Genomic DNA, 17903 nt, shown 5'->3' with positions numbered 1-17903 from the left:
AAAATGTGTGTCTTTTTAGACCTGTGTTTGTTTCTCAGTAACAGACTCAACTGTTGATCGTTTTTATTGAACACTGATGCGGAACTACAGTAACAATAGTGTTCTCATTTTCTGAAATAAATTCAACAAAAACAAAGGGTTTTTTGGGGGGAACATTTGGATCAAAATTCCAAATTTTCAAAGCAACAAGTGCAAAAAACCCTTAACTACTTGGTACCATGATTAGAACAAGGTAGAAAAAAACAGGCACACAGGGACAAGAAGACTCTCAGGTTTCAGATAATCACTGCACATTGTCCAACACTCCCATGTCTCCGAGGCTGAGGAGGACACGCAGAGCGTCTCCCTCAGAGTCTGAGAGCATTCGTTCCTTCACCTCTGAAAAACCTCCGCAGACACTGGATCTGCTCTCCGAGTCTGAGAACAACGAAGGCCGCCTCAGGGTTAAATCTGATGCCAAGTTTTGCTCACAGACTGGTAGGTGAACATGATCAGCATTCCCCCCCTCCACTGACACAAAGTCCCCCCAGCCTGGCTCTCCGGATTCCCAGACACGGCTAAAGCTGACGTCATTTCGGGTACAGTAAGTGGTTACTGCTGCAGGCAAAGTCTCAGATCCTTGATGCTGGCATGGCAGGGGATCAGGAGGAGTTGCTCCTGATTTATTGTGGTTTTGGCCCCAGATTTGGTCCTCGTCCATCAGGCTCAATAGGGTATTAGCTGCCTCAAGCTCAGCATCTGATTGACATCTTTCCTGCTGCAACTGACCTTGTGAACTGGCCTCTCTTGGATCCTCCACATCACCACAGAGGGGCTTGTGTACATCTGGAGCTGAGGTGGAGTCTGTAGGTTCAGGGTGGCTGAGGAGGAGGATGTGTTTCAAGTCCATTTGTGGAACAAGAGTCATGTCATGCTGTACAGGCTCTTGGTGGTGCAGTTTAAGGAGGTTAGTAATGGCCTGGTCCTCCTCCTGGGTAAGCTGGAGGATAACCTGGCTTGGTCCCACTGGAGGCTGGAGGGTTTTCATGTCAAAGGTGAGGCTGCCCAGATCCCTCATGGGGTGTGGTCCAGCTCTGAATGGATCTTGGGGGGCTGGTGGGGCCAGGCAGGCGGACATAACCGGTGGCGGAGTGTTGAGCTGGAAGCAATCAATGACCTGATGGAAAGGAAAAAAAAGATTTTAATAGAGGCGGTAATGAGAAGATGGAGCAGATAATGAGGTCTAATTGTGAGGATTTACACACATATCCATCATCATGACACTACAAGCTCAAACAACTCGAGCTGTCAGTGTTCACTTTCACAGGAATAACATTTTGTTATTATTTTTCCTCCCAGTGTTCCCTTACTATCCGACCTCTTGTTTCATGTTCTTTCCTCATCTGCGCTGCTGTCCAATGAATTTGACTTTTTGATGCGTTAGCAAAATACAATCATCACAGGTCTCCCGGGAAAGTCTGCCCGAAAATGAAAGGCTGATGGCTGATACTTTGTCTTGACTGTCAAAACAAAGCGCCTCCTCCTTCGCTCTTGGTCTCAATTTCCTCGCAGCCCCCCTGGTCAGGGTCTGAGCTCTGTCTGACAGGACTGAGCCAATCTTATTAAATGTCCTCTTCTGTCTGAGCCCCTCCATAAGCTCTCCCTCCACAAACCCCACCACTGTGTCCTGTGCCTATTCAATATACATGTACTAGTAATTTTTGCATTAATTTTCCTCTTCATCTGCATTAGTAGCAATCAACACTGATAGTTTCTAATAACAGGAAACAATCCTCTTGTACCATAACTGAAGATATCATTTTCAATATTGGTTAAAATAGTACTTTAAAAAATAAGGAACAATTGGCAACTTTGGCCTTAAACAGCCCACAATCTTGACCCTGACACTGTTTATCAGTGTGTTTATCTTGTCTTGCAGGGACTCAAGCCCATGGTTAGTGGGATATGAATGACTGGGCTTATGAAGCCTCAGCACTGTGCAACCTCACCATCAACTCACTCCCAGCGTTGTGGATCCTCCACCCTGGGCTCATGGTGGGGTCAGAGTAGAAAAACTCTGCGGGGCTGATGGCATCGACTGGAAGGAGGACAATGAGGCGTCAGTGAGTGTGCACGGCCAGGTGAAGCTCTGAACCTGATGGGGCGGAGCTGACTCACCTGGCTGGTTGTAGCGGTCCTTGTGATGGTGCGTAAAGTCTGCAGCCATGTACAGAGGCAGGAAAGAAGGGTGGTGCAGGGTCCTGTTGGAGATGGGAGCCAGGGTCGGCTGCCTGGACCTCTGTTTGAGGAGACATATTGAAACACGGATACTAGAGAAATGAGAAAATCCGTGTTGACTGCTTTGCTTACAACTTGTGTCGCAGTAAGTAAATTTGGGGTAAGAGCGAAAGTGACAAAACTCACGACACAGCGTCCTTCTTTGGAGCTCATGGTTGACTTTTCTGTTGTTCAAAGACAGTCAGAAGTGGCATCCAGCTGTTTACCTCATGTGCTCATGTCAGAAGAGGCTAAAAGTCACAAATAAACAGTCGCGATTATGTCTATGCTAGCTGCTGGCTAGCGCCCCCTGCTGGCTCGCTAAAGAGACCCCGTGCTTTTCACTTATAAGCATCGATGAAACTAATAAAGTTTGTTTTGTTTTGTTTTTTAATAGACAAAGCAAACCACATATGAAATCATTTTTTTCACGCACCGGTCGATTTTGGGCATTTTTTCCTAACATGTTTTCCAACAGCATCTTTAAGATTAGTGGAAAACATCCAACATTTAAGTGTTAATTGTAGTTCAAATAAACTCATATGTACTGTGTCATTTGCATATTTAAACAATTTCAGAAACCTTTTTCCAAACAGGCCAAGGTGAATAAACATTCCAGCTGCTGGCAGTAAATCTTCTGGTTTTGTCATCTTGGGTTCATTTCAGCGTGTGCTCTATTTCAAGCTCAAGGCCATGGTGACCCAGGCTTATGGCCAAGGTGTCCATTTGTCTGGCAGCACTTGTGCTACACCATCAGTGTTCAAATTTCAGTGAATATACAAAATGAAACTTGATGACTAAGACAATTATGACATTCAATGTTTGTAAAATATATATTACAATGCAGTTCAGTTCTATCCTCACCCCCTTTAGCATGTGCCTTTCAGCCCTAATACAGTTTTTCCATCTCCATATTGGTATTAAACAGTTCAGTACATGTTGGAACTTTTAAGAAACAGCTTTATTAAATTCAAAATTTTCTTTAAAAATTATTTCCTTCAACTGTGGGCTGCATCTACTTTTGCTTGTGATGATCCTGCCGCTCCTGAGAAGAGAAGTGGGGGAAAAAAAGAAAGAAATTAGCAAAGTGAGACTTTACGTCTTACAAATGAATCTTAAACTTTAAAAATCCTCACCTCTTCTTATGCCACTGAAAAGATTATGAGATTTAGAGACTTTAATGTAGCGAGCGGGTGGGTGGGCAGCAGGCAGGAATGGGACTTGCATTCCAGCTGGTCTTCTGGTAGCAGGTCTGGTTTGAAGCGCTGCAGTGGGCTTGATGGTGGGACTCTGCGGACCTACAGTGCAGAGACAGCAGACATGCTAAAAATCCAATATGCTGAGTGAGAACTGATCATATCCTGCGGGTGAATGAACTGCTGTACCTGCTGTGAGCTGCGTCGTGTGGACGATGCTGCCGAAACCAACTGTGTCAGACTCAAACCTGTACACTGAGAAGAGGCGATGGAGACCAGCCAGGGAATATGTACACTGCACTAACACCCTGCAAGGCAAGAGGGCCTCTTGAAGATACGGCACTGGAGGACTGATAGCTGCAGTAATGGCAAAAAATTCGATACATACCTCTCAGTGGCATCATTAGAAACTGCTTTGTTCATATTGAGGTACTTCTTGCTGTAGAAAATCTCATTTTGATAGGTCACATTTTCCTTGCCAAGCTAAAATGGTGAAAGCAAGGACACATTTATACAACAGTTAACAGTCATAGTTAAGTCAGTAATTAATGTGAGGCTAAATACAGAAAGGATTCAAGGCCTCTGCTGCCAGTGTTGATACTTTCACATTAGTAAGCAGTAGTACCATGACTGTGGATCCACAGCTGTTCAGTGGAAAAGAAAAGAAAGCCCTGGTGCCGTCCGCCTCTTTGGGTCCACAGTATTTGTCTCTCAGGTTGGTTCTAGCAGGAAGTCCTCCACTTGGGATGGCCAGAGACAAGTCCGCCACCACTGTCATCCTCCCATCAGTTGAACACACTGTAGAGAAACACATTTAGCACATGTCACTATACAAGACCCCACCTGCTCTTAACAGTAAAAAAAAAAAAACAAACAAAAAAAACAAAACAGGATGTTCTTACTAATGAGTTCAGTTGTAGTGAATGGACAAGTCTTCACAGCGGAGCGCTGGACCTCTGATGTTTCACGATCCCGCACAAGGATCTCAAAAGTGCCAAAGAATCCCTTCAAAGTCACATCCTGTAAAACACATGCAGTGTTGAGCTCCATCTTTAAGGAAAAAAAACAAGAGTTAATGGTTCCAATAAGTCATTTCTCATGTCACCTTGTACTCGTAGCCATCAGTGAAGAGCGGCACATCCAGCAGCAGACTCTGGCTGTCATTGCTCATGATGTAGCCGTGCTGGGCTGCCAGCTCTGAGGTCAGCGGGTGTGAGCCGATGTTGATCTCCCACAGGTAATCGAAAGGCCGGTGGTCCAGTTTGAAGGTGATCCCAGACTCCGAACAGACGGCGTCAAAGGTTGGAGGAGCTGTAAATATAAGATAAGTCACTCTGCTCACCATTTATACAAATAGAAACCACAATGTTTTCTTTTTTAAATTTAATGACTTACAGACATCTGTGAACAATGCTGCAATAGATGCCAGGTGGTCATAGGACTTGTTTTCAGGCAAAACAGTTAGCGTATAGTTGATGTCCAGCCTATACTGAAGAACTGCATCTTCTTTAGAGAACTAGGAGACAAAATACAACCATGACTGAGCTCAGACAGTTTAAAAAGGAGCAAAATGTAGTTGGCTTAAATCAGCTTACTTCAAAATACCTTTTACCTGATGTATGACAACTGGGTCATCAAAAGGCACCTTCAGAGTGTAGCCAAGAGTGTTGTTGGGATGCACAATTTTTGTCATCGTATGAATGCTTGTATTTGAAAAGGGCAGTGTACATTCATGTTCATTCAAATGAAGAGCAGTCAACTCGACGTCTTCAGGGACATCTCCGAGGTAGACGATGAACACGTGTTCCTCGAGAACTGTTCCTGAAATGAGGAGCCATTCAGATTACGGTTTGCATCAACTTCACAAGTGTGTCGTCGTTAGACTTACGGTTTTCAGTGAAAACAGGTCGTGGCAGCAGGGGAGTGGCCAGTGTCCTGTGGAATCGGATCCTGGTCTCGACATGATCCTCATCCACCAGGATTTGCTCCACGTAGAGATGAAAGACATAAAATTCATAGAGATCGCCAGACACGAAGCTCTGCAACAGACAGTTTATGAAGGTATACAGTTCAGATATGCTGCCAGGCAGCTTTTCCTAACATGTTTCTTGTTCGCTCTTAATACATCATGCTGCCAGATGAAAAGAAATCAGTGCACCATGTACTAAAATTGTACTCCTAGAGAGAGAGTTGCATTTTATACCTGCTAAAAATATGTTTAATGCAGCAGCAGCAGCGGGGATGTCAATTTGAAAGTCTTTGAACATCCCTTCATCGCCAAATTTATTTTATAGTGACCAAGATTAGCTGGGCAAGAGTTACTGTCCTGATTTATGGATCTTGAATGGATCTGACCTTCCTGTATCCTCCATCAGCATTTTGGGGGATGCTGAGCTGGACTGTGGTGTTGTGCGTCTCCACAATGCAGCCTCTCTCCTCTGCAACTGCCTGCTCCACAAGTTCGCCATCGAGTCCTATATTGAGTTGTGAGCCGTCTAGACCTGGGTACAGCACCTCTGGAGTCTCCCACAACATGTAGCCACTGTCATCATATGACGCTTCATCTGTTGAAAAGACACCAATATTGCATTTTAAACTGTAAATTCTTGTGTGAACAGCAGCTACAGCAAGTACGGACTGTCATACTGACACATGGAGCAAGCAACCACCAGGTCCATCATCAGGACAACCCAGCCTTGTCTGGAGAACACTGTTGCATGGACCACCTCTACTGGAACACCATTCACCTAGAGAGAGACTCAATCAAAACCTGCTTTAGACTGAATGTTTTACAACAGAGACATTATACATCGGTGGCGTACCTCGCTGCTGAATGAGTCAGGTTGTCCATATGGAGTACGAAACACAAGCCTTCCATCTGTCAAGTCAAACGCGTAACCTTGCTTACGAGCTTCAGAGAGGTTCATGGGCGGCAGCTGCTCCTCTGCTCTCTGAAACATCACCTGCCAGTCTGAAGTGGTGGAGCTATGTGCCTGGAAGGAGATTTAAAGTCTTCTTAAGAAGAAAGTGGCACTTAACACAGTGAGAAAATAATTAAACAGGGACTTGAAAAAAAATGTACAGGTTTGAGGGCATTCCAGTCATCCATCTTTGTCCCAGACGAACAGGTGACTTCACTCTTCACAGACACCTGGAAAGAAACCAGAATTACTTAATGTGAAATGATCTTATGAGTAAAGAAATAATCAACCAAGCTTACTTCCATGTAGTTGGCCTCACAGGTAACCTCTCTGGGGGACCAGGGGAGAGTTGGAGAACAGGTCTTGTTCAAGGCGTACGTAGCCTCCTTTCCTTCATGTGTTGCAATCAGGTTGAAGTTGAATGTGAACACTTCATCATCCTGAAAGACACCGTAACATAAGCAATGTAAAAACGCTCAACCTCGTTATTCTAATTAATAAAAAACTGATTTCTATGCCATTTGTACATACTTTGTTGCCAGTGTGAGAGCTGAAATAAGATGCTCGGAGCTCCACGTGGCCCTGCAGAGGGACAACACTGATAGCGTAGCCAGACTTTGCTGCATACTCCTCAGTGATGGCGTACACACCTGTCTCATCTGAAAGAGAAAGTTTTCTGCAACTAAATACATGAAGGAAATCCATTGTTTAGTTTAGATATGTGGACTATAGGTACATAAAACACCTAGATTATTTCCCTCATAGCACATATCCGCAGAGCCCTGTTTTAGATAGTGACAATCCAAAAGCGTTTACGCAACAGGATGATAAAGCTGTGCATAACTTACCAACAGCCTCAAAGCGAGGGTCCTCTCCAGTGAAGGAGAGATCAACAGCTATCATGAAGTAACGATCTAGACACGCCATTTCAAGTACATCTGTGTGCACAAAGAAGTTAAGGTCAAAATATTGACACCCTATTAGCGATTGCAGGTCTATAAGCCAGTATTTTAATTACCACTGGGAATGCCTGTGCATTTTCCAGTTGACCACATAGACAGGATGAAGGCCACGCTGTAAGAGAAAAGAATGTGTCTCTTGCTTGCAAAAATATCAGCGCAAATAAAAAATTAATAGCTTGTAAAATGCCTTTAAAACAACTTACCCAAGGCAAAACCTAAAAGCCATAACCACTGATGTGTTGGCAGTGTCTAAAACTAGTCTAGCTGCTAGCAAACTACACCTGCTAGCCAACACAAGGTAAAGTGAAACACTTGCTTGGTATATCCTGGCCAAACCATGTGGCTCTGTCTTCCACACCAGCTTTTATAAACCCTTTTCTTGACCCATGAGGCTGAAAGGAGGGCAACTCTAATCTCATCAGCTGCAACTGATTCAAAGTCAGCTTTGATTGCTAATGAGCTACACATGTGGCTGTAATGACGGAGGGCCTCTGGTTGGTTGGTGAAGTCACAGACTTAAAAAGCTGGTGTAGCAGACACCACCACATGCTGCAAGTTTGGCCAAGAAATACAACAAGCATTGGTTCACTTTAGCTTGTGTTGGTTAGCAGGTGTAGTTTGCTAGTGGCTAGGCTAGCTTTAGACCCTGCCAGCACTCAGTGACTATGGCCTTTGGGTTTTGCATTTGGTAAGAGATTTTCAGTGTCCTTTACGTACTGCCAGTTGTTTAGCACACCTGTATGTTTGTAATTTATATATGCCCTTGTCTTACAGTCTGGCCTTGCTCCTGTCTATGTGGAAAACTGCAAAGTGTGATCAGATTCCTGAAGGTAAGAATTAAAATGTCTGCTACAACACATGCCTGTACTCATTAGCACACTAAGAACTGAGCTTGTTTGTTCACACAGGAGTGGTTCATAAGGAGTGTCGTGATCGCTTCCTCATGATAGCTGTTGATCTCTCCTTCACCGGGGCTGAACCTCACTTTGAGGCTGTTGGTAAGTCCTGCACAGCTTCATTACTAACAACAAAAGGGCTCAGCAACCTTTTGCCATGTGTAACTAAGAATATCAGTTATTTCCAGCCCATTTCTTATTACACTGATAACTGGAGAGGTGGGGAAATTGCCAGGTGTGTTCAGTTGAAAGCGCTTGCTCTTGAGTCACAGTGGCTCTTGAACCTTGCTGTCTTCTACCATGTTTCAACGTCGGTTATATTTAAGTACATTACTCAAGTAAAGCTGATACTGAATCAAAAGTGCAAGAACAGTTTTGGTGCACACCAAGACTAATATGATTGTCCTCCAGATGAGACAGGTGTGTACCCCATCTCTGAGCATTATGCTGCAACGTGTGGCTACAGTATCAGCATTCATCCAGTGCTGGGCCATGTGGAACTACGAGCCTCTTACTTCAGCTGTCACACTGACAACAAAGTATGTATAAATGGCAGAAACAATGTCTTTTATTCGCAAAAACCTAACTAGAGATGAAGTGCTTTACAGCCCATAGGAGTTACAATTCTGACACCCTTTATACAACCTTATTTCATGGTGTCTTTTAGGATGATGAAGTTTTCACGTTCAACTTCAACCTGATTGCAACACATGAAGAAAATCAGGTTGCCTATGCTTTGAACGAAACCTGTTCTCCCACTCTCCCGTGGTCTGCCAGAGAGGTTACCTGTGAGGCCAACTATATGGAAGTAAGATTAATTTTATTGTAACATTTACTAAAGACAATTCAGGTGCTTGATAAACCTGATTTCTCTGCAGGTATCTGTGAGGAGTGACGTGGCCTGTCCAACTGGCACGAAGAAAGACGACTGGGATGCTGCAGTCCAAACGGCATGTTTGATATTATCTTTTGGGAAATTTGGAATTTGTCATATGTGGTTGGAATACCGTAACATGCAATTTAATAAGCACATTAAATTCTCTTTCCAGGCCTATACCTCAGCCATCTCAGATTGGCAGTTGATGTTTCAGAGGGCAGAGCAGGAGATGGTGCCCATGAGCTTTAATGAAGCTAGGAAGCAGGGCTATGCATTTGACTTGACAGATGGAAGGCTTGTATTTCGAACGCCGTATGGACAACCTGACTCACTCAGCATCAAGGTGAACCAATAAAGCCAAATTTCATGCACTTCATATTTGAAATTCCTAAACTTTAAAATGACCAATTTACCAGCAATGCCTGTGTTGCGAAGCTTAGTCCAAAACAGGCTTTGATCCTGAGTCTGTCTCCAGGTGAATGGTGTTCCAGTAGAGGTGGTCCATGTAATACTGTTCTCCAGACAGAGCTGGGTTGTCCTCATGGTGGACCTGGTGGCTGCTTGTTCCATATGTCAGTATTACAATCTTTTGCTGTAGTTTCTTTTTTTCATCGCTATTGACATGATCTTAAGCTGTAACATTGGTGTCATGCCCACAGATGAGGGATCATATGATGAAAGCGGCTACATGATGTGGGAGACTCCCATGGTGCTGCACCCACTGGTGTCAAGTCTACATGAGACACAGCTCAACATTGGAGTCAATGGTGAACTTGTAGAGCAGCCAGTTGCACAGGAGAGAGGCTACATTGTGGAGAAGCACAACACCACAGTCCAGATCAGCATCCCTTACAATGCTGAAGGAGGATACAGGAAGGTCAGAAGGCACAGACGATATAGTCTTGGCAGTCAATCAGGATCAAATTTATGGCGCACTGGAGAACTTGTGTAGAGGAGCGATGCGCTGACATGCATTAATGCACTTTTGGTCTTCAGGAAATGTTTATCTAGCAGCATATGGTATTCACTTAAGGAGGCATGTTAAACCTGATGGTACTGCTTCACAATTCCTGTATCTTTTGCAGAGTTTGGTATCTGGTGACCTCTACGAGTTCTACATCTTTAATCTCTACTTGGAGCAAATCTTGGTGGATAAGGATGGCGTAGACACCAGACTTCGCTTTGACAGGACACTGGCCACTCCCCTGCTGCCACGCCTTGTTTTCACTGAAAACAGTAAGTCTCTAAGGACGAGACATTTGTTACATTTATGCAACCATAATCTGAATGGCTCTTCATTTCAGGAACAGTTCATGAAGAACACGTGTTCACGGTTTACCTCGGAGATGTCCCTGCAGACGTCGAGTTGGCTGCTCTTCATTTAAATGATCATGAATGTACACTGCCTTCTACAAATACAAGCAGCCACACGATCACAAACATCGTTCATCCCAACAACACTCATGGCTACACTCTGAAGGTGCCTTTTGATGACCCAGTTGTCATAAAGCAGGTAAAAGGTCTTTGAATTTTGACCAGTGGCATCTTCAGATGTGATGCTGGTTTATATTATGTAACCTTCAACCTGCTTGGCTCATTTACAACTTCTATTTTCTGTGTCCTAGTTCTCCAAAGAAGACGCAGCAATGCATCTCAGGCTGGACATCAACTACACACTGATCGTTGTACCTGAAAATGAGGCTTTTCTCCAGCTGACATCAGTAGAGGCATTAACAGATGTCTGTAAGTCACCAACCTTATTTTAGACTTGGTCAATCCTACTTGTGCATGAAGCAGTTACCCATTATCTTGTATTTATAGCTCCTCCAACCTTTGACGCCGTCTGTTCCGAGTCTGGGATCACCTTCAAATTGGACCACCGGCCTTTCGACTACCTCTGGGAGATCGGTATTGGATCAGACCCGCTGACCTCAGAGCTGGCAGCCCAGCACGGCTACATCATGAGCAATGACAGCCAGAGTCTACTGCTGGATGTGCCGCTCTTTGCTCATGGCTACGAGTACAAGGTGACATGAGAAATGACTTATTGGAACCATTAACTCTTACGTATAATGTGCGAGAGTTTCCTTTAAAGATGGGGCTCAATGACAACGCTGCATGTGTCTTACAGGATGTGACTTTGAAGGGATTCTTTGGCACTTTTGAGATCCTTGTGCGGGATCGTGAAACATCAGAGGTCCAGAGCTCCGCTGTGAAGACTTGTCCATTCACTACAACTGAACTCATTAGTAAGAACAGCCTGTTTTTTCTACTGTTAAGAGCGGGTGGGGTCTTGTATAGTGACATGTGCTAAATGTGTTTCTCTACAGTGTGTTCAACTGATGGGAGGATGACAGTGGTGGCGGACTTGTCTCTGGCCGTCCCAAGTGGAGGACTTCCTGCTAGAACCAACCTGAGAGACAAATACTGTGGACCCAAAGAGGCGGACGACACCAGGGCTTTCTTTTCTTTTCCACTGAACAGCTGTGGATCCAAAGTCATGGTACTACTGCTTACTAATATTAAATGTTAAACAGTTGCACTCATTCCAGAAATTAAATCTACTTTTGCTTTTATTTGTCCAGCTCAATAAGGACCATGTGACCTATGAAAACGAGATTTTCTTCAGCCAGAGTTTGTCTGCTCTGAGAAATCCAGCAGGATCCAGTAATGATATTGCCAGGTGGATCTTCAACCCCAGCTTTTGTCAGTTACCCCTCCTTAACTAGTCATAAGACTATTATCTCTCTTGTCTTGCAGGGTGACATTGCAGTGTACATATCCTCTGGCCGGTCTCCATCGCCTCTTCTCAGTGTACAAGTTCGACTCTGACACAGCTGGTGTTGGCCGCATTGTGCATTCTGCGCACTCCACTGAAGGTAGGTGGTTCAATCAAACTACACTATCACCCTATATTTCCATTCCATGCTGACATTTGTTTGGTCCTGTATTCTAGGTCTACAGAGTCCCACTGTGGAGCCCACTACAATGCTTCAACCACTAGTGCCCACTACCAGGCGTACCAGAAGGCCGGTCTCAGTACGACCTGGCTACCAATCCCCTGCTCAGTACATCAAAGTATCCAGCTTTTTACAGAATCATTCTAAGAAAGGTCAGTACTTGAGTAAAAAGCTTTGATCAAAACTGGAAGTTTTAAGTTTCTAAATCTCTAATTCTCTTCACAGGATCTAGAAGATCTTCACAAGTCAAAGTAAACACTCCTGGATTTTTGAATGACTGAACATGTCTTAACTGAAACTCAATAAATTTGTATTTATGGAAAAAACAAAAACAAATGTGCAGGCTGTCATTTGGGTCTTGAATTAACACTACTGTACATTAAAAGGACAAACCAAGCTGTGTTGGTAGCTGGACGGAAGTGTTGCACTGCATAGTTTCTGAGTTACAGGTCTTCCTCAGTACAGATACAGATCTAAGTTTTAGTATATAAACTTGTTTGACTTGAACAAGTTCAAAATTGCTCATCTCTGAAATATGTAGCATGATTCCACATTTAGCTCTACTGGGATGGTGCTCAATGTGAAGAAATTATTAGTATAAATATCCTCCATGCACCATTACTAAAAAGTTTACATTGTGATTGATAGTGATCCAGCTTTGGGTTGCCCCTCCACCCTTAAGAGGGAGCTGCCCCTGGACTATAAGGTTTACCAATGCTATTAACCAACATGCTTATTTTCTTACCATTACTGGCCTTGACATTTAAGTAAATGCATAAAAAGCACCAAAGCTCCCTGTTTCAGCAGTAGACCATGCCAGCAATTTTAAATACTCTATAATTAACAAAATCACAGGATAAACACTAAAGACTAAACAATTCACAACAAAGACCTGATTAAAAATGTAAAATTGTGTTTATTTATCCAGTTTGCAGGTCAGGTATACACAAGGCCATGTGCAGAGCACAAGGAGCAGCAGCATTGGGACAAGTGTCCATGTGATCCTCACTGTAACTCCAGAAAAGAGACGACGAGAGGTTAATCATCTTGTTCCTTACACAACAGTAAAATTATGATTTCCTCCAGTTCAGTCTCAATACAAATAAGATTCAAACATTGAGCACAGAGGTCACATTTAAAGTTTCACAGCAACACTACCTTGATGATGGCTTTGCTGTCTTTATAAATTCACCCATTTTCTTTGATCTGTGGTGTGGAAAAAAAAAGAAGTCACATTTACATAATGTTAAATTCTAACTGAAGTCAGTTTTACACACACACACCTGTGTTTTCAGCCTCCCTGCGCGTGCGTTTGACTGGCAGTGAGGAGTTCAAAGGGTGATGGATAGCTACAGTGCTGGTCTCGTTTGCTGGGTATCGACACTGAACTGTCAGCCTGAAACAGACAAGACTGACATCAACACCATCATCCGGTTTAAAGACAGACTGAGCTCAGTGTGTAGCCTCCTCACCTGTACGGAGAATCTCTGTGTATGAGAGGATCGTCAAAAGGCAGAAAATCTTGAGGGTAACTGATCTGATTTTCATAAACGAGGAAATTTCCTTCAGTCTGAGGAAATATGAGGTCAGGACAGAGGCCAAGACGCTTTATTTTCATCGTGAAGTTCAAGTAATTGATGGATCTCACCGTTACAGTTGTCCCACAGGAGTCCAGGCTGAAGCTGAACAGGGCTCTAGCACTGTCCGTCTCCATGGGAACACAGCTGGGGTCCAATAGGGTGGTGCGGTTGGGCTGAGTGGGCGGGATGGTGTGGGTGGTGTCGACTACTGCCACCATCCTCCCCTCTGGCAAACACACTGTCAGGAAAAAGGCTGCGAGCGTCAAGCTTTTCAAAAGCTAAGACCAGAATGCTAACTTTTTGTGCCTCAGTCTGAGATTGCAGTGGGTACCTAGTAGCTCTCTAACAGGAAAGGTGCATTTATGGACAAGACTGTCCTCCACTTTCAGAGACTCTGCGTCCACAATGGACACTTCCACTCCAGAGACAAGACCCTGCAATGTCAGCTCCTGCATGGGGGAAAAAACAAGCTGGCAGAAGCGAGCAAAGGAGCATGAAATACTCTAAACAAGCACGAACGCTGCAGATCTTTTTTGAAGCACTGGGCTTGTTTTGTCAAAGTATCCATGACGTGTTAGATGGCTTTAAGAATGAAGCCTGAGGAGTGTTTCTAATCCTTAAATTCATTTACTGAATTGCACTCAGACGCTATTCTTGTGGCACTGGGCAAGAAAAAACAAAATTAGTGAAAATAAGCTAACGTAAAGCAGAAGCTACAGTTGATCACCTCATAGTGCATCACAGGGCTGTTGAAGGGGATCTCCACAGTCAAGTAGTCATCCTCCGCCTCCACCACGAACCCACCCATCTCCACCAGGTCCCAGTCCAGCCTGCGGGCTCCGAGGAAGAGCTCCCACTGCAGCTCGGCCCGGGCCCCGTGGTGCAGCAGCAGCAGCAGGCTGCTCTCGGTGCACTTCCCCTCCAGCTTGGGGGAACTTGGAGCTGCAGCGGGACAGACGGGGAGTTCGTGAGGCAGGAGAAGAGTTTAATATTTGATTATCAAATTAATACAAACAGCTTGGCAATGATATAAATAATAAATGTTGTTCTAATTATGGGTACAAACATAAAACCATCAATTCATTAATTTAAACTGCACCAACTGGTCTGAATCAACGTGATACTCACCTGTGTATTCAACACTGTGCTCCATAGAGGCTTGATGATAAAACACCTCTCCGCTGGTCAAGATGTTAAGAATGAAGGTGAAAGAGAGGCCGTACCTCTCATAGCCACCACCGATATGCTGGGATTAGACAGCAGGCTGTTTCAGACATTTTTGATCTTGTGCACATAATAAAACTGCTCAGTGAGGCTCACCTCTGGGATTATTTTCGGGTGTGACACTGGAAAATGAAGCTGGTAGGAGTGGCTCCCGTTGGAGTGGGAGATCCTGGAGACGTTGAGGTCTGCGTCGCCCTGTGTTTGGTGGCTCTGGGTCCAGGTTAAAAGGTCGCCGCCACCGTCGACTGTCACCTTCTGGAGGGAAACGTCAGCTGCGAAGAGGCCTAAAGTGACGGAAAACAATCCCTCAGATGGGACTGTGTCTGTGGTGAGAGAGGGTGATGTTCAATACACTGGAGGGAGGGGTCTAAATCATGGCATAAAGTATCAACTACATGCAAAATCCCATTTAAAATAATGACATTGACACCCAGGGAAATTATATGTGTTCCACTGTTATGCTTTACAGACAATAATCCTTCAAATGTGTGACATAAAACCTACAATAACTACTTTTTTTTGTAGTTTTCACAGAAATTTTGCATTAACTCCACACACAATACCAGCCCGACTGCACAATCTGTATTTTTATTACTCTTTATCACTTCATTATGCATCAATAAATAAGCCAACATGACCTAAGAAAGCCTTACTGTTGGTGAAGACTGGGATTTGTGGGACGAGAGCAGTCTTGAGGCGCCTGAAGGAGCGATGCTGTGTGAGAGGCCAGCGCTCGTCCTCCCACTGCCTCGTGAGGAACAGAGGCGCTGACATGGACTGGCTGTACTGCCCCCTCACAACACCGCTCTGGAAGAATGAGACAGGCTGAACCCAGATCAGCCACTCAAAAAAATGCAGTTGTTTTTGCAGCTTTACATCTGATTTCTCTTTCTTTCTGTCCACATTTTAACTTATCAACAAGTAGACTGAAAATTCACACCACTGTGGGAACCATTGTCCTTTAGTACGTCTTATTTGTATACCTGAACGTGTCCACCGTAAGCTCCTACAGGTATCCTGACCTCCAGCCTCCCTTCCCGCAGGCCCATCTTGAATCCCCTCTCTTTAATCTCAGACTCGCTCAGAGCCTGGCCGCTCGCTCCGACCCTCACGCCTCTGTCCCTGAACTGACCGTGGACTAGCGGGGACAGAATATAAGGGACAGTCCACAGCAGGTCAGACCCATCTGCTGTAGCCTCATCTGGGGGTGAGAGTGGGGAGAGGAAAGAGGCATTTCACTCTGGTCTCTCGCAGTTTTCAATATGAAACTGATGAACCGTACTAACTGAGAGCGCAGGCGACGGTGGCGTCAACAGCCAGGAAGCTGCTCTGGAGCCGGAACAAGATGGTCGCTCTGACAATCTCTAAATCCACTCCCCTCTCCTGTGGAAAAACACACACCCACACACAACATCCACTGAACAACTGAGCGATGCAGGCCCAGTAATCCCCAGTAAACAATACTGTCTCCGAGTACCTTGACGAAGTATGAGAGAGAGGCGGAGTAGGGACAGCGGAGGGTGAGGTGTGAGCCACGGAGTGAGATGTGGTAGCCCAGAGCAGCAGCCTCGATCAGGGGCAGGACGCTCGCTTCCTGGTCGTCTCTGTGGAACATCACAGCCACGTCTGCTCCGTCAGCTCCCTGCTCAGTGACAAAGAGGCGTCTAAGCGACTTATCTGACGTGAATGAGCGTCATTTATGAGGCCATTGGTTAAAACATCCAAAAATGAAAGCAAATAAATCTCTGGGAATATTCCACACACAAACCTTGCCCTCATGTTTGGATGCAATGGGCAGGATGGACTGCTGAATGGACACCTAGAGGGGGAAAGACGAGCCTTGATACACCTTCACAAACTGCCCAAATTGACTGTTTGTCAGTCATGTGACTTATAAACTACCATAGATAGGAAGCGTAAAACAATCATCTTTTTAAGATTTGATTCAATCTCAATTTTTCCACCTCGTCTTGGGCTTTCATCCTGATGAGTCACAGCATAAGTGTGGATGTGATGACATAATGCAGGTTTAGTTACTCACCTCCATGTAGTTCTCCTCACAGACCATCTCTCTGGTGCTCCACCGGCTCTGGAGTGAGCAGTGGAGCTGGAGGGGATATGCCGCCACCCTCCCATCTGCCTGCAGGTTCACAAACCATAGACCCAGGCGATAGTCTGTGCCCCTCTGCAAAGGAGACATGCAGATGTTGTGTGTTATTAAGAACGCAACATATCAAAGCATAAAAATCCCAGAAAAAATCTACCTTGCTGTGAACATGACAGGCCAGGAAGGACGCACGAAACACCAGGTCTCCAACGTCATTGATCAGGACGGTGTAACCACAGAGCGCGGCCTCCTGATCGGACCAGAGGTGGACTCCATACTGGTCTGGTGGTTTACAGTAAAATGTCATCAACAAATGAACCCGAACATTTCTCTGATACACATTTTCTCAAGGAGGACGAAGAAACACACCTTCGAAGTCAAAACGGATCATCACGCCAAGGAAGCTGGACCTGACAGAGAGCCAAAAGTGACGCTCGAGACACCTGGTCTGAAACATTCCTGAAAACATCAAGAATGTGCTCAGTTCACACCTGACTCAAAAACAAGTCTATCATTAGTAATACTGTATTCATCTCAGCCATGTCACCATACACAATGTGAGGAACTCCTGTAGAGTTAAGAGAGGCAATAAAAGAAAAATAGCAAACTATTTGCTATATCCTGTATATGATTTCCAACAGGTGCTCTGTAACAGCAATATTTCCCCTGTGGACAGACATTTAATAGTCCTGGCTTGTAGGACTGTGTGCATGAGAAGGTAATATAGGAAACCATTTTATTAGCATGGCTGAAGTAATATCCACTCCTTCTCTGGACATCCCAGAGTTCACTGCTCCTCATTCCTGGGTGATGTTATGAAACAGGCATTTCTTGGCTTTAAGGTCACTGAACTGGTCTTACCTGTCGGCAATGGACTGGTGACACAGAAAGGTGAAGCGAGGAGCAGCAGCACGCTGAAATAAC

General features: G+C 44.7%; 3 protein-coding genes across 3 annotated transcripts; 1 reads left to right on the top strand and 2 right to left on the bottom strand.

Moving 5' to 3' along the window:
- Positions 1 to 283: 283 nt before the first annotated feature.
- LOC139351795 (uncharacterized) lies at positions 284 to 7300 on the bottom strand. Its single transcript, XM_070993799.1, has 20 exons — positions 7222 to 7300; positions 6905 to 7032; positions 6673 to 6813; positions 6535 to 6603; positions 6275 to 6445; positions 6103 to 6199; positions 5808 to 6016; positions 5341 to 5491; positions 5065 to 5273; positions 4848 to 4968; positions 4558 to 4763; positions 4355 to 4472; positions 4078 to 4250; positions 3841 to 3935; positions 3642 to 3760; positions 3478 to 3554; positions 2158 to 2278; positions 1989 to 2077; positions 769 to 1156; positions 284 to 417 (listed from the first exon to the last, which is right to left on the bottom strand). Exons 1-20 carry the CDS (start codon positions 7298 to 7300, stop codon positions 284 to 286), a joined length of 2895 nt encoding a protein of 964 aa, XP_070849900.1.
- An 815-nt stretch (positions 7301 to 8115) lies between these two features.
- Positions 8116 to 12386, top strand: LOC139351794 (uncharacterized). The gene is made up of 17 exons (XM_070993798.1): positions 8116 to 8165; positions 8244 to 8333; positions 8643 to 8770; positions 8899 to 9039; positions 9110 to 9451; positions 9584 to 9680; positions 9768 to 9993; positions 10142 to 10344; positions 10413 to 10621; positions 10734 to 10851; positions 10930 to 11135; positions 11240 to 11357; positions 11439 to 11611; positions 11694 to 11791; positions 11869 to 11987; positions 12065 to 12220; positions 12294 to 12386. The coding sequence occupies exons 1-17, from the start codon at positions 8129 to 8131 to the stop codon at positions 12347 to 12349; spliced, it is 2517 nt and encodes an 838-aa protein (XP_070849899.1). The 5' UTR covers positions 8116 to 8128; the 3' UTR covers positions 12350 to 12386.
- A 600-nt stretch (positions 12387 to 12986) lies between these two features.
- On the bottom strand, positions 12987 to 17432 carry LOC139351793 (uncharacterized). The gene is made up of 17 exons (XM_070993797.1): positions 17349 to 17432; positions 17137 to 17261; positions 16914 to 17057; positions 16641 to 16691; positions 16350 to 16514; positions 16159 to 16255; positions 15856 to 16073; positions 15526 to 15679; positions 14969 to 15195; positions 14777 to 14894; positions 14376 to 14590; positions 13980 to 14097; positions 13717 to 13886; positions 13541 to 13638; positions 13352 to 13464; positions 13227 to 13274; positions 12987 to 13076 (listed from the first exon to the last, which is right to left on the bottom strand). The coding sequence occupies exons 1-16, from the start codon at positions 17368 to 17370 to the stop codon at positions 13249 to 13251; spliced, it is 2061 nt and encodes a 686-aa protein (XP_070849898.1). The 5' UTR covers positions 17371 to 17432; the 3' UTR covers positions 12987 to 13076; positions 13227 to 13248.
- Between the last annotated feature and the right edge of the window lie 471 nt (positions 17433 to 17903).

The sequence above is a fragment of the Chaetodon trifascialis genome, chromosome 23 (genome assembly GCF_039877785.1).
Source record: "Chaetodon trifascialis isolate fChaTrf1 chromosome 23, fChaTrf1.hap1, whole genome shotgun sequence".
Taxonomy (NCBI): Eukaryota; Metazoa; Chordata; class Actinopteri; order Chaetodontiformes; family Chaetodontidae; genus Chaetodon; species Chaetodon trifascialis.
Note: the sequence above shows the minus strand (reverse complement) of the source record. Positions and strands in the feature narration are given on the sequence as shown.

Excerpts from the sequence above, each read along its gene's own strand:
- LOC139351795 (XM_070993799.1), bottom strand. The coding sequence starts at position 7,300 with ATGGCGTGTCTAGATCGTTACTTCATGATAGCTGTTGATCTCTCCTTC. Across the intron at positions 6,814-6,904 it reads GCTCTCACACTGGCAACAAA|GATGATGAAGTGTTCACATT; the intron begins GTATGTACAAAT and ends GGTGTCTTTCAG. Across the intron at positions 6,200-6,274 it reads CTGACTCATTCAGCAGCGAG|GTGAATGGTGTTCCAGTAGA; the intron begins GTACGCCACCGA and ends GTCTCTCTCTAG.
- LOC139351794 (XM_070993798.1), top strand. The coding sequence starts at position 8,129 with ATGTGGAAAACTGCAAAGTGTGATCAGATTCCTGAAG. Across the intron at positions 10,622-10,733 it reads ACCCAGTTGTCATAAAGCAG|TTCTCCAAAGAAGACGCAGC; the intron begins GTAAAAGGTCTT and ends TCTGTGTCCTAG. Across the intron at positions 11,136-11,239 it reads CTCATGGCTACGAGTACAAG|GATGTGACTTTGAAGGGATT; the intron begins GTGACATGAGAA and ends TGTGTCTTACAG.
- LOC139351793 (XM_070993797.1), bottom strand. The coding sequence starts at position 17,370 with ATGATCCGTTTTGACTTCGAAG. Across the intron at positions 14,591-14,776 it reads GCACAGTGTTGAATACACAG|CTCCAAGTTCCCCCAAGCTG; the intron begins GTGAGTATCACG and ends GTCCCGCTGCAG. Across the intron at positions 13,465-13,540 it reads CACAGAGATTCTCCGTACAG|GCTGACAGTTCAGTGTCGAT; the intron begins GTGAGGAGGCTA and ends TGTCTGTTTCAG.